Here is a 14,265-nt window from a genome sequence, read left to right as displayed (position 1 = left end):
CTTAACCTTCTGTCAACTTTCTGTTTTCCAGTCAAAAACATTTCCCTCCACCGGCTCTCTCAAGCAAACCACAAACTCTCATTCTGGCCCAGTCAGCGACGTGCAAACATAAGCTGAGGTCAAACAACTTCGACGGTCCGTCTCACAGATGAACGTCTTGTTTGACAAACCCCCCGATATAGCAGCAGGAGTGAAGTGAGGACTGACGTAACTCTTCTCTCCACTGACCTGCACACTCCCTCCGCTAACAGAGAGGCTAAAAGAGGAATAGTGATAAGAGGAGTTACACCCACAATCTCTGCCCACAGTGCAAATAGTAAAAACAGAGCGAGGAAAGGGCTGATATCCTTGAAATGAATGAAGACACATGAGGCATACTGTATGGTTCAATATGTCAAAACAGAAAAGTAACTGAGAACTTTATGTATAATTTGAGAAAACCTAATACGTTTTACCAGTAATGTGAAGAATGTGCCTATTAAGCACATTCCTCTATGTATCTACAAGTTAATCACTACCTGCGTGGGCTGTTTGTTTGTGATAACACCAGGCAGTTGTGACACAGGTGAGCCACCTCTGGTGTCTGCCTCCCTTTGCTTTATTTATTTCTTTTTTTAAAGATAAGCTTAAGTGAGCACAAGGGAATAGAGTGAAATCACGCCTACAAACATTATGTAAACAACCTGCGTATCTCCTGAGGCGAAACCACACGATGTTCCTTCACCGCACAAGACTTACATACTGTGTCAAAGTAAAAACTCCCTGTTGGGACTCACAGAGGAGGCCTGGTAGTTACAATATAAGCTGTCAGCAGCCAGTGAGTGACTAACAGCTCAACCAGGCCTGTCCTCTCTCCGAACAGGAAGGAACTGAGTCACTGTCTCTGTTCTGAATATGGAGCTGGGCTAACCAAGTTATTCCACATCAGGAAATTAATGGATTTTTGATTGAATCAGTCAAAGACAGACACGAGGGTAAAAAGCATTTCTCCATGGTCACTCTGTGGCCACACTGAAAATAATACCTCATCTCTTGCATACACTGTTGTTCATAACAAAGAAAAGGCTGCGGGGTTTTTCGATGATTAATTACTGTATTCTGTATTCTTTATTATTAATACATCTATAATCTACATCCATAAAATCTCCAAAAACAGAGAAAATGTCCAAAATATGATGAGGTCAAAACCTAATAGGCCTGCCCTGAACCATACATATATGACACAGAGGCTAAACTAAACTAAAGTCTTGTTGAACAGTCGTTAGATGTCACTATACAGAGTAACTGTACTCATATTTGCATTCTGCCTGTGTTTGTCTGTTTCAGCCCTTTATTTCTAATTTGCTTCCCTCCTACACTCTGTGCTCACATTTACAGTATTTTAATGCGGCCGAATCCCCAGTAAAGCTGATCTCATTTACATGTTTTTTTCTGTGCATGCTGTCAGACAATGGAACAAGTATGAATTAGTCACCGAAACAGCCCATTCAGAGAGAGGTGTGCCTCTCATTCACTGGGCCAATTCTCTAATATGGATAGTAGCTCGGTTGGTCCAAAAAGTCAATTAGAGTTTGTGTTTTTTCCCTCTTTTTTCATGCATTGCTATGGAAAATGTTCATGACAAATAACTTTGAAAGAAGAGAGGCCAGTGGGAAAAGGCCAGAACTTGACAGGGCAGCGGTGTGAGTTTATCACTCTCAGTCACTCAGTCAAGGGTACAAAGCAAACAACAGAGGCGTGTGTGTGTGTGTGTGTAATCTGTGTGTGGACATCATTTACTATGTGTGAGACCAGTGCCGTAACCTATGGAGAACAGGAGAGCGGCCGGGAACAGTGGGAGTGTAGGTTGGCAAAGGGGGGGGCAGTATGAGTGTGAGAAATGCGTGGTGGTGCACAGTTGAAATGGCTGCCTAAAAGCAAAGTTATTACATCACGTAGGTCTGGTCCGCAGCCACTGCCAGGCTGAGGCCAGCCAAGGCTAACCACCAGCACAGTGGAAAGCAACCAGCTCGCACACCAACCGCACATCGCTGCCAGGGAGCAGCCTCACAGAGTAGCTGCTACACACGAACTCTGGGAACCTCGGGTCACAGTAACCCCCGAGTGGCTTGATAGTTTCTTCTGGTGTATGGAGACTGAGGATACCTGTGCTTTAACTTCCTGTGCTTCTTGTTGTGTCTTGGGTAAGATGTGAGTAGCATAAGAAAAAGGGGGGAATTCCAGGAAGCTAAGCAGAGTGAGCAACATTACACAATAGCGGCTGATTGCTGGGCATTGCATCATCACTCTGCATCTTTCTTTCTTTTTTTTTTTCCAGGCTAAAGCTGAGAACTGTGGAAGTGGCAGTGGGTGAAATGAGGTAGGAACTCCTAGTCTAAGATAGTTTACATATTAAGAAGAGTTATTCTTCTGTAGATTTAACTACAGCTCAAAAAAGACAGTTACGAGTTCTCTGCAGCCAGAACAGCTACGAGAGTTTTGGCTCTAAAGATGCAGGCACATGCTGCAGCCTCGGGAGTGTTAAAAGAATAGCCCTGGCTTTAAAAGGCTAGTGCTGCAACTTGCAAGCTAACAAAGTGTGTAAGGGCCTGCGAGGCAAAGCCTGTGTGTGTGTGTGTGTGTGTGTGTGTGCGGCAGGCTGCCTGAATGAAGACATTGAGGGGATTTCCTGGTGCCGAGAGACACATCATGGCAAAGGCATCCAGCAGGATTAGCAGCTGGAGCCAAACGTGTTCTCACTCTGCAGCAGCGGCAGCAGCAGCACGGGCCCGGCTCTGACACACGACACACACACACTCAAGACACATACACACACACACACACACACACACACACACACATACTGCTGCTATACAAACTAGGAGGCACGGGAAACTCTCACGCACCTTGCTGTGTTTGTCGAAACTGTACTACAGCTAATTTAGCACCAAATGGGTGTGATACTTAAACCCCTCAAGTTAATCTTACACCAAGAATAATGACTGTGTTGTAATGCAGGGTATTGTGGGTGTGTGAAAAAAGCACTTTGTTTGAACAAGGTCTACGGCTACGCTTAAATTATTTTCATTCAATGTCTGCAAACATTTCCATTCGACATCTGAAGGCTGCAACATTCCTCTTCTCAACCTGGGTATGCTATATTACCACCATGATGCAATGGAAATGTGATGACAGTTTAAATAAGGGTCCTGTTTTTATATATATTCACTTTTTTCCAACTTTACTTATATTCTTTTTTTCTGTGCAGGCTAGGCTAAAGGTTTACTGTTAGTCACCCTACCAACACCTAAAGCTAATTTACAACACATTATATTTACCTTTTATAAAGTCTATCCATCGGCCCTCCTCCTCCTCCTCCTCCAGAAAGACTGAGCTAATACTGTAGCTACACGCCACTGGCTAACAAGCTAACAAGCTAAGACTTTGACAACAACTTTTTTAACTTCTTCTGTCTTGGGGATATTTTACACCATGTATTTTTTTTTTTTTTTTTATCTCTTAAGACATATGCTATTTATTTATAATTAAAAATTACTGGAGAAAAAAAAGTTCTCAAACTATCTTGCCAATTTTCAGTTGCTGAAATTAAAACTGAGGCAAGCTGCCTCTTAGCTGCTTCTGGTCATTAGGCTAAACTAAGACACTCTAACCAGGACGGCCCTTGACTTAAAGGGGAACTATGCAAGTCCGGCTGCTTTTCTGCTGTTATGCTCCTGGACATGTGCATTTGTTTTCATCAAAGCTGGTGAGAAATCAATCCATGGAGTGGTGGAAAACATTATACGTGTGTTACGATGTGTGTATTTGTGTAGTCTTATCTGTGATTAACAAGAGATTATGGGTTATGGGGCGTGTTTGTGTTGATGTGTTGCCGACGAAAGCTGGGCTTGCAAGGTTGGTTTTCGGCCAAGAGACGCTACGTGGAAGGCAGGGAGCCTCCATTTTCCCTGATAACAAGTTACAAGTCATTTATTTAATCATCACAACCTTCCAAAACTTCTCAATCACGGTGAACATGTAGTATAGTTAAGGTAAAAATCTTGCACTAATCTTGTCATCAAGGTTTTAGAAAGAAAGCCATGAAACATACTTGCCAAACAACCTCTATCACACTATCTCCAGCACTAACACAATGCAAATGCATCATTTAAGAGAGTTATGGTTACCTTGTGAGTTCCTGTGCTGTCCGGGTCCATTTTGGAGACCGTCATCTGAGGGGAAAAAACCCACAGTGGAAAGAAGTCAAAAAATAACATAAATAGCCAATTCTGCTGTGCTGTTTTGTATAGAAAGCACTTAATATATGATTTTGAGATTTGTTTGCACAGGTCAGTTCAGCTCCTCAGCTCCTCCAGGTGTTATGTTTGTGTACAGGAGAGTACCTCCCTATTGTTTTAGTGGTACATTGTATGGTTAACCACAGTGTGCGTGTGTGGGTGACTATCTGCATGCGAGTTCACAGGTGTAATATGTGTGAATAAACAAACCAAAATTGTGTTTACTTTCATTGTGGGAGGGAGTTATGGGCTATAAACCTCTTATGCTCAAGTGTCTGTGTCATTTTCTTTTTAAAGAAAAAAACGAAAAAACAACATTTCAACAAAGACCAATGTAAATAGACCAATGCATGTGCACAACACGAGGCCATCTGGAGCTGTTAACAGTCATCTCACACTTTTCCTCTATTGTGCATGATTTATTTTTCTCTGCAGTGGAGGAGCAGTGAGAGTATGTTATGTTTTGTATGTTTCCCAGTCACTGAGCACGTTTCTGTAGGTACGTCCTGTACAGCAATTTGATTTTGAATACTACTCACCCATGTTTACTGTCATCATCAGGAAGTGGCCCTGTTGAACTTGAGCACAGAGCTCAACTTCTCTCTGCAAGCGAAGACTTCACCCTGGGAGCAAAGCAATGAAAAAAACAACAACTCAGTTTCAACATCCAAGAAGTGTGCCATTTTCCTTGAGCTTAGGCTTCGTGCACAGAGTATTTCTGTGATTGCACAAAAACGACAAAACAGGACGCAGGTGGTAGTTTCAACACAAAGCCCCCCCACCCCCCCTCCACACACACACACACACACACACATTGGTTTCCCTGCTTCTTTTATTTATTTAATCTTTATTTAACCAGGATGGTCTCTTGAGGTTGACATATCCTTTTCTAAAAACTCCTGGCAGACAAATAACAACATGGCGGCTAAGTGTCGCATTTGATTATGATAACGCAGCTCGATCACGTCTAAATCTTCGTGCATGCCCTGGTGTCTCTTTATTGCCACTCTAAGAGCCACAAGCCAGCAGCTGTGGAGGAATTTGTCAGTGTTTGATGATGGAAGAGCCTTGTGCCCTTGAGATCCCATGGTGCAGCAGCGAGGCAGGCGTGGGTGTTTGCCTAACCGCCTGCCTCAGGTAAAGACCATAAGCACTTCAAAGACAAAAACCAGAACCTTCTTTATGCATTACGCATTGAGCACAAAGCAGAAAAATGGTTGTCACATCCCATAATGGAGCAATACAAAAAAGAGTCTTTTAGATCTGACAGTTTGTTTTGTTCTACTGATGATAGTCGGTAAAGAACAGAGACAGAAACGCAACTGTTTTGCAGAGTTAAACAATTCACATATTTCAACACGGACAGTTTATACTTTCACTAAACCATTATTTCATGTTGCAGACTGATGAAAGACTGATTTTTCTTAAACATGACAGTCACATCCTGTGAGAGGCTACTTGCAGAGAGTTCTCTCATCAATTGCAGCCTGAGCAAAAGGGGAACAGAAACTAGAGAAACAGCTGCAGTATTGTACATTGCGATATTAAAATTTGTGTGGTCGGTATGAGCTGCTGTGACCATTACAGCATGGACGAGAAAGCCGCGTTGGGCTGACCAAAGAGAAGCTGCAAGTTTCAGAAAACCAGAAAATAAGTTATTCATAGAGCTAGATTTAAGATCTATTTAAGCCAGACTATCTACATTTTGCTGAACAGCAGATCTGGCCACAAGTAACAATTATGGGATAAGGGAAAAGGCTAAAATGTAACGTAACAGTAGCACAAGAACAGAAAAATTCAACAGACCGGGGAATTGCCTCATGTCAGTTGTATGGAAATATCTAGTCAAAGTTTGCTAACTTTAGCCACCACTAGCTCCTAGTCATACCAGACCACGTGAGGCTGGGAGTGTATTCAACAAAGCAAAGGGAGATTTTATTTTATTTTTCTAATGAATTTCTAAAGAGGGATGTGCTATTTCCTATTTTAAAAGTCAAACAGATGAAAACGCAGATGATTTACATCTGATCGTATCTCGTGAAAGAGGAAGCACGACAACAGTAGTTGCTACTGGCTGCAGGCAGCCGCACAAAGACATGTCTAATGTTTGATATCAAGGATGAAGTCTCACAAAAAATCCCTCCATTCTGCAATATGACATTTCTTAATCATTATTTTTTTGCGGCCAACTAAATGCCACTCCACATACAGTAATTAGTTGCACAGTCCCCCTGAAAGAGGGAAGCATATAAGGAGAAGATGATATGGGTAACACTATGCATCCATATTAGGCATGCAGGGAAATAATGCAGAAAGTATAATGAAAGAGAAAAAGAATGATTGGAAAACTAAGAAGAACAGGAGCGAGGGTATAAAACTCCCTTTTGCAGATTCAGTTTGTGGGAGTCTGGCCATCAACAAATTCCAACACCAGTTCTTGAGAAAGATACTAAAGAGCCTCCAGAGAGATTAATGGCAACACTCCCCAGATATCTTTCTTGAAACTTCATTTGCTTTTTGTTTGGCTACCTCCAGTGTCCATGTTGCATGTGCGTTTTTTTTGTGTGTGTGTGTTTTCACAGCCTGCACCACTGTGTACAAAATGTATCTTTTACCCCCAAATATTCAGCTCAGACAAACGCTCCAGCCCGTCTACAGAGACACAAAAGAGCAAGCGCCTCTTTGTGTCAGCCAAGAAAACTTTTCATAAAAGCAATAAAAAATGGCCACTGGAGCAATTTACAGCCTGAGGGGCAGGGACCCAGGGTGCCAGCAGAGTCTGAGTATGGGAAAACGCAGCACACGGCTGTCAGTTGCCCAATCACAACAGCTAAGGAAGTGGAAAAGCTACAACATGAAAGCATAAATATGAAGCCTGAGCAACAATGTTTCAAGGGTGACCACTTTCTGAGAAGGGGATGCTCTAAATACGTCACAACACGAGCACTGGATGTTGAAAAAACCCCAAATCAGGACAAAACTGTGATATACTGTGCAACTGATATGAGGCAGCTCAGTGTGAACAGCAGAGGGACGGGGCTATGATATGTCAGAGCTCTGTATCAGGCTGTGCTACTGTGGTGCTGCTGACCACACATGAAAGAGATGAAGAACAGCCACAAGACAGGTGGTCTCCTAGCGCTGCGTCGCCCGGTCTGTTGATGCTACACACAAACGCGCGCAGCCGCGCACGCACACATGGGAACAGAACAGCCCCAGTCCTAATGCCAGTGAGTCGCCAGATGGCCCATCTGCTTCGCCCCTCTGCCCAGCATGATAGCAGGCTTGTGGTGCCCACTGATCGCCAGCCCAATTCTCCACACACGTCTTGGCAGGCGGGCAACGTGACAGCCCCGCTTGTTGAAGATCAAATGCTAATCGCCACTCGCTCTTGTTGCTCCGCTGCCACACGTCCTCCCGGAGAAGTCTGCCTGTCTCTTGCCCCTGATCATTTTGTGAAGTAAAAATCGCAAGATGAACCTACAACTCTGAACATCCAGAGGTGCCTCGAAAACACACTGTGACGCACTTCGCTGTCAAAATGGGATAACATCACCGTTTGGGCCAATGTTTCACTGGCAGAGGCCTCTCCTTTGTCGCAGTGTGAGGGCTGTGCTGAAATGACAGAGGAAGTTAATTAAAAAGACGACAGCAGAGGATGGGATTTCAGAGGTTTGTGGGGAATTGTTTGAGCCAGACAAAGCAGAGAACCACACGCAGCAATTTTTTATTTTTGTTGGAATGACTGAACAGGAAATCACAGCCAAGACGATGAAGGCGAGCACGTATATGCATATGGTGGTCTATCCTCGTCCAGCTCTGTTACATCACTTTCTAACTGAGTAAACAATGTGTCTGTAGGTCTCTGAGGGAAACTCCCCCCCTCTTTAGATTAGAGAAGTGGAAGGCCTGCTCCGCAGCTGCCTGGTGGCCCTGTGCGGCATGACCTCATGCCTGACATCACTCTTGCGGAGTCCCAAAGAAAATCGCCATTTCAGAGGTCAGCTGCTAAACTTTGCAACACGCCTGTTTCTGCTCTCCCAGCACAGCTTGGTCTGCAGAAATCACCGAATGCCAAAACATACAATCCATAAAGAGGATCACAGAGAGCAGTAGGTGGGGAGGATGAGACAGCTGCGACAGCTTGATCAGCCGGGGTCAAGGCGGCCACAGCGATGGAGACCATAGATGAGGAGAACCCCGGTCCCTCAAAGGTCACGAGAGCAAAGACCGTCAACCAGAACAACTGCGAAAGTGATACCGAAAAACTGATACTCTAGACGTCAATGGATTCCTAGAAAAGGTCTTTCGCAAATACAACCCCAACTTGGTAATACTTGAAATGCTGTATCCATAATAGAAACAAACAATACAGATTTGCAGTGTTGATGAGATCACATCTAATGCATCACAGGCCTGACATCAGGCTGGTCACAATACCCTGTAGGCTGTGCGAGTTGCGACATGGGCAGGAAGTTAAGAGTGATTAGTGAGCCATGGATATTTAGGTGACTTACTCTTTTTAAAAGGTCAGCGGCGGGGGTGTCCTGTCCCCTGAACGCCTGCCAAGACTGCACTCTGGCCACCCCACATGAGTCAGAGGGGTTACACTGCCTGGTTCTGGGAAGTAAGACAATACTGTGTGTACCTTGTGCACGCTGGAGTGAGGAGGCTGATGGTTTTCTATGCAGGGACATGCTTGAGTGCTGGGTGGTGGTCGGAGTGTGTGGGCGGGAGAACGTCACTCCGTGCGGGGCCCCGTAACTCATTTATCATAACCTTGGCTCCCCATGCTGTGTATCACAGGACTTAGTGTCGAGAAGAGATCCAGGCTCTTTAATGGCGACACAAAGGCTTAATAATGTCTTCCTACAGCACATCAAGAGGATTCATCCTGTCATCTGGCACTAAATCCATGTTTTAGTCAAATAGAGGAATTTCCCTTTTGATACGAAGCCATTATTTACACTTTTCTACCTTTTGTTTCACTTGTAAATGCATGCCAATTTGAGCAACTGTTTCAGAGTGCCAGTTACTCAAGTGTGCTTGATCTCTTTGTTTCTCTGGATGATTTTCATCATCATTCATCCGTTTGAAAGTAGAGAGACTCAATTTCAAATAACCCAACGTGATGATTGTTTTCCTCAACTAAAAGCCCAGAATATGAGTATATTCATTGTTTAAGGACATGAAACAAAGTACAGAAGCAAATCGAAGCTGCTGGCATGGCTGTGGACTTGTAGTCTTTTTTTGAGTTTGACAAAAGGGCTGCACAGAAAAACATTAAACACTCCCCTATACAGTAAGTATCAGAAAGGTCAATCATTTCAGTTACTGTAAAGGGATAGTTCAACATTCTGGCAAATTGGCCCGTTGCCATAATCCCTATAGTTTTAGCAGTAGGTTCGTTACCTTTAATTATTGGTGCAAGCTATTTGTAGAACGGTGGAGCAGAGCCGCGAGTTGCTCAGAGCTACACTACGAGATGAGATGGAGCAACTGCTGCGCATCAGCGGTTTTGCATGAATTTACTTTGATAATTAAAGGTAAAACTCACTCCTAAAACTATAGGGATTATGACAATAGGCCAATTTGCTAAAATGTTGAACTATCCCTTTAAGTATTCTTCAATTTGCTTGATTTTTCAAAAAAACACATTTAATTTAGTTTATAATAGTATAAAACAGAGATAACAAGCAACCCTTACCCTCATCCTATGATCTTGAACAAGTGAATCTTCATCACTTAATGAACTGTCACCTCTGGCTTCTTGTTTTGAACCTTTGAAATTCCAAGGAGTCGTAGAGGAAAGTAGATGGCACAATCAGGGCCCAATGAGGAGCATGAGTAGTGGAGCTGGATGCAGGCTACTACGTTACTCAATCCGCTGGTACCAATCAGACTCCAGTGTTAGAGAACCTTCCTCAGTGAATGTGATGGCTCTATTAGCTCAGAGATAAGTAGAGCTGTCTGCCATTATCATCAACCACACAACACACGCTAAAAATAGCCAATTGAAGGAACTGACTCTCATGACGTTCACAATACATCCACTACTTGGATCACCAGAACCTTACCGCCCCCCAAGAGGAATCTAAGCACAATCTGTGAAGTAAGCTGTATTTTCCATTATCCATTATGCTTTGACATGCTATTACAAGCACTTTCATTCATTGCGTTTCCCCACCCAAATGCAGCCATGCAGAGACAGCTCGTGGACCTAAACCCATTTCACGAGGCAGAATGTCAAACAGCTGTGGTTTCGGGAAGAGGCAAGAAACTATTTGTGCTTCACCATCAAACCTTTTATCCACGGAGAGGCTCTCGGTTCTCGGCTTTTGATACTCAAGAGACCGAGTGAGCGTGATAATGAAAAATCCAAAAGCAATTTTATGATTTCATTTCACCCGATTTCGTTTCACACCTCTGCAACAAACTGCAAACTCGTGTCACATATTCATATTTGACTTTATTTGCTCCAGCGGACATAAAATAAAACCCAGTTGTGGTATTTTACGTAACTTTGTACACAATCTTGTCCTCAGTGTTATTGTATGACCTAGTCTGGCTCTATGTTGTCTATCCGGCTGTCCTTGCAGCCTCGGGCTCTGCTGCAGCTGATGGCATTGTCCTTACGGGCAGACAAGCCACGCAGACAAAGCTCAATCAGGACAACTTCCTCTTGGTTTCTGCAGGGGGGGAGGGGGCGCCGGGCCTTACTGGACTTTCACAGATAAAGAAAGGCAACCCAGACTAGACTTCGGGAAGTAGTCAGACCCCCTTCACTTTCTCATTTTTTGTTCGGCCCTAGGCTTAATTTAAACTTGACATGGTCATCGCTGAAAACAAAAGAGAGGATTTCTTTTGCAGACCTCAGCAGTTTGTAAATCCAGTGCAACAACAGCAGCAACTATTTCAGCGGTTCCTGCTTTTGCGTCATCTTGGGTGTGCCGCAACCAGCTTAGCACACCTGTACTTGTGCAGTGCCAATCCCTCATCATTGCACCTGACCTCCTCCTCCTCCTCCTCCTCTGTCATATATTGAAACTGTGATTGACTCAAAGGCAACCAGAGACTATAGTTTTTATGGTTCTGCAGTGATTTCTGTGACTTTGCCAAGCTGGGCGCTGAATCCTTTGCCGAATTCAGAGGTTACATATCCTCCAGAGACAGTTTATCGGTTTTGTTCCCAGTTCATTGCTCTCTGTGTCTTGATTTGCCTGCCGGTCTCTGGAGCTGAGAAGCACGATGCTGCAACACTACCTTACTATTCTGTAGATACGGCCCGATCCAGGTTAGATTTTTGTTTCACCTAGACTAGAAAATCATTTTCCTACTCTCATGCGCGGAATGATCGGCACCATCTGGCGATGTCTGAGCAGCTTTTTCAAGTCTTTTTTACCAAAGCGTGGCTTCCCTCTGGCCACAGGCCTGATTGTTGGATGGAGTGCTGCAGGGACAGTCGCCTCTCCATCACTAAAGAGGTCCTCTGAAGTTCTGTTACGATGGTTACTTGTTTTTTTTTCCTCGCCTGACTTTAAAGTTTGTTCAGACAGACAGCCTTAGCAACAGACACGGGGGTGTTTACTGTCCCAGTGTTGGTGCCTACCTTTGTCCCTGTGTGACTCAGAACAATGCTGCTGCAGAGACACAGAGAATTTATTTGATATAATACTTTTAAAAACACAGTGGATCTATCTACTGTCTAATGTTGGAACACACTCAGCCTCTTATAACACTGTATCAGTCTAAGAGAGAAAGACTATTTCTAATGACGACTGTGTTTTGTTTTTTGTCATAACCAAGCAACGGGCCTTCGAGGGATGATCGTCGGCCTCCTTATGAGTCACAGTCACCTTTGAACTCCACCGCTGGCTTCTCTGAGAGTTCAACATGTGATAGCCTTGACCTCGCTCTCCACTGAGCGGGACCGCATGAGGACGGAGGGTTCGTTTTGATGAAGACACTCGGCTAATGACTCAAAAAGGAGCCAGCGTGAGGTGACAGCAGGAAGTTAAGGGGAGTTATTAATGAACTTTTCTCAGAAGTGAGTGAACAGAGCCTTGCATGAGGGGACTCTGTGGTTCATGACATGCTTTCAAATAATCCCCTGAAGGATGACCAACCAGGCTTTCTCTGAACTTCGTTTTATTAGAATGAACTGAGAAACCTCGAAGTCTCCTTCAGCATGTGAAAAACAATACTGACCCTGCACCGGGGTACCTGTGGAACAGAAAGTGGTGCAATAAACTCTAGTTTCAGCGTCTGTTTTTATGAAACTAGTCCCATTAAAACACAATTAGTAAACCATCTCCTCTGTCTCTGGCTGGCATTTCTACTGTGGGATCCAGTCCTGTTATCAGCCAAATGGATTGTTTTGTTTGAGGCACACCAACCATATCTGTGGGCGGCTTCTACTTGACAGTTTGACTCTCACTTTAAGGCTATTTCGAAGCCCCAAGGGCACGCCAATGTGCTGATAAACTCATCCGTCAGTTTGCTGTTGCGACTCCTGTGAGTGCAGTTCATATTGATTTGATTTGATGAACACGATGGCCTCATTAAAATCTAATTTGGCGGGCTGTCTCAGAAGTCTGCCGTCACGGGGATAAGAGCAGAGCAAAGGACCAAGCTCACCAAGTATCCTCATCACTTTAACACCCATGATGGCATTAAGACGCTTTGAAAATGCATGGATAGAAATGGGCAGGGAGCAGGAGGAGAGCTGGGTGGAAAAATAATCAAACATGAGACTAAAGTTTCAGGACAAGGAGTAGGCTACAACGTTTTAACTGACCACTGTGAATCACAGAGGTCTGGTCAACTGACAGCTGAGAAAAAAAATCTAAAATCAAAAAGCACAGGGAGGATGAATGAGTCTTACAGGCACATATGACAATGACTTTCCAGAAATCACTCACAACTCCACACATGCAACTTATACTATGGCATTTACCATAGTTCAAACATTGTCAAAACAGACTTTTGCACAGGAAATAACACCTAAAAACATTGTGCACACCATTATCCCAGCAACTTCGTGTGAATCTATTAACAAAGCATATATTCTTACAGTAGAAATAGTCTTTTGGCCCTCATAAGGTTTATTATGGACCATACTTGGCCATATTTAAGTAGTAATCTAGGAAACAGTTTGCAGTGAAATGTACTGTTGTCTGAGTAACTGTTTCCACTTGCAGGAAGGCCTCTACAGTAAGGCTGGTCTAGATAAACACATGCTTACTGCTTTAATAAAAACACTATGTCCAACTACAACTCTCCAAACCAATAACTAATGCAAGTCTACTTTAATGTCCTGGCACTTCAAACAGGAAATAACAGTACAAAAGCAGATATCTTGATAAGAAAATGAAGTAAAAAATGCAGACTAGACTCTTACCTTGTTATCTGTGTGACTCCATGTTGTTGTTGTGGCTGCAGGATTTGTGAAGATGGCTTGACTATAAGAGTGTTAAGTTATCACAGATGAACGAAAAGGGAGAGCGGAAAAATCCCAACAGATGCAGAGCAAATCTTCCCAAAACAGTGGGTCGGTATCCGGAAACTGCGCTCTGTACTGAAGCGCAGAAATTACAAATACCCGCTGTACTCAGGCATTGAGATCTTCTCCTCTGCCAGGTGCATAATCCAGAGATCACGGTCGCATTAAGGAGGAGGAATTAAACTGCAAAGCGGCTGATGTGTCTCAGAGTAAAGTTTTTTCTTTCAGCCCCTGCGCTTCGCTTGTCTCCACACTAACACACTACAGAGGAGCTGAGTTTCTCCCTGGAGCTGCGCCTCTGATGTCAGCAACAACGTGAGCTCCAGGAAGTGGTGACGCTCTCCGGTGGTACGTTTCCAAGGCAGCGGCGCCAAAACTGCAGGGTGCACCGCCCCCGCGTGGACACCTGGGGCAAGTACAACACCTGACCCCAGAGACTGGAGTTCAAGTCACTACTAGAACAAAAATATATGATACTAGAAATGT

The 14,265-nt window shown here is 43.9% G+C and overlaps 1 protein-coding gene across 1 annotated transcript in view; it reads right to left on the bottom strand.

The window, feature by feature from the left end:
• The window catches only part of map3k22 (mitogen-activated protein kinase kinase kinase 22), a 37,811-nt gene extending 23,763 nt beyond the window's left edge, over nt 1–14,048 (bottom strand). Inside the window, exons 1-3 of the mRNA XM_083995800.1 lie at nt 13,678–14,048; nt 4,817–4,900; nt 4,167–4,211 (exon numbers count right to left, since the gene is read on the bottom strand). Coding sequence (XP_083851926.1) covers nt 4,167–4,211; nt 4,817–4,835 — 64 coding nt within the window. The 5' untranslated portion in view covers nt 4,836–4,900; nt 13,678–14,048. The remainder of the gene's footprint in view (nt 1–4,166; nt 4,212–4,816; nt 4,901–13,677) is intronic.
• Nucleotides 14,049–14,265: the final 217 nt, after the last annotated feature.

This window comes from Trachurus trachurus (genome assembly GCF_905171665.1).
Source record: "Trachurus trachurus genome assembly, chromosome: 20".
Lineage (NCBI taxonomy): Eukaryota > Metazoa > Chordata > Actinopteri > Carangiformes > Carangidae > Trachurus > Trachurus trachurus.
The sequence above is the reverse complement of the archived record's forward strand: the minus strand, read 5'-3'. Positions and strand labels throughout refer to the sequence as shown.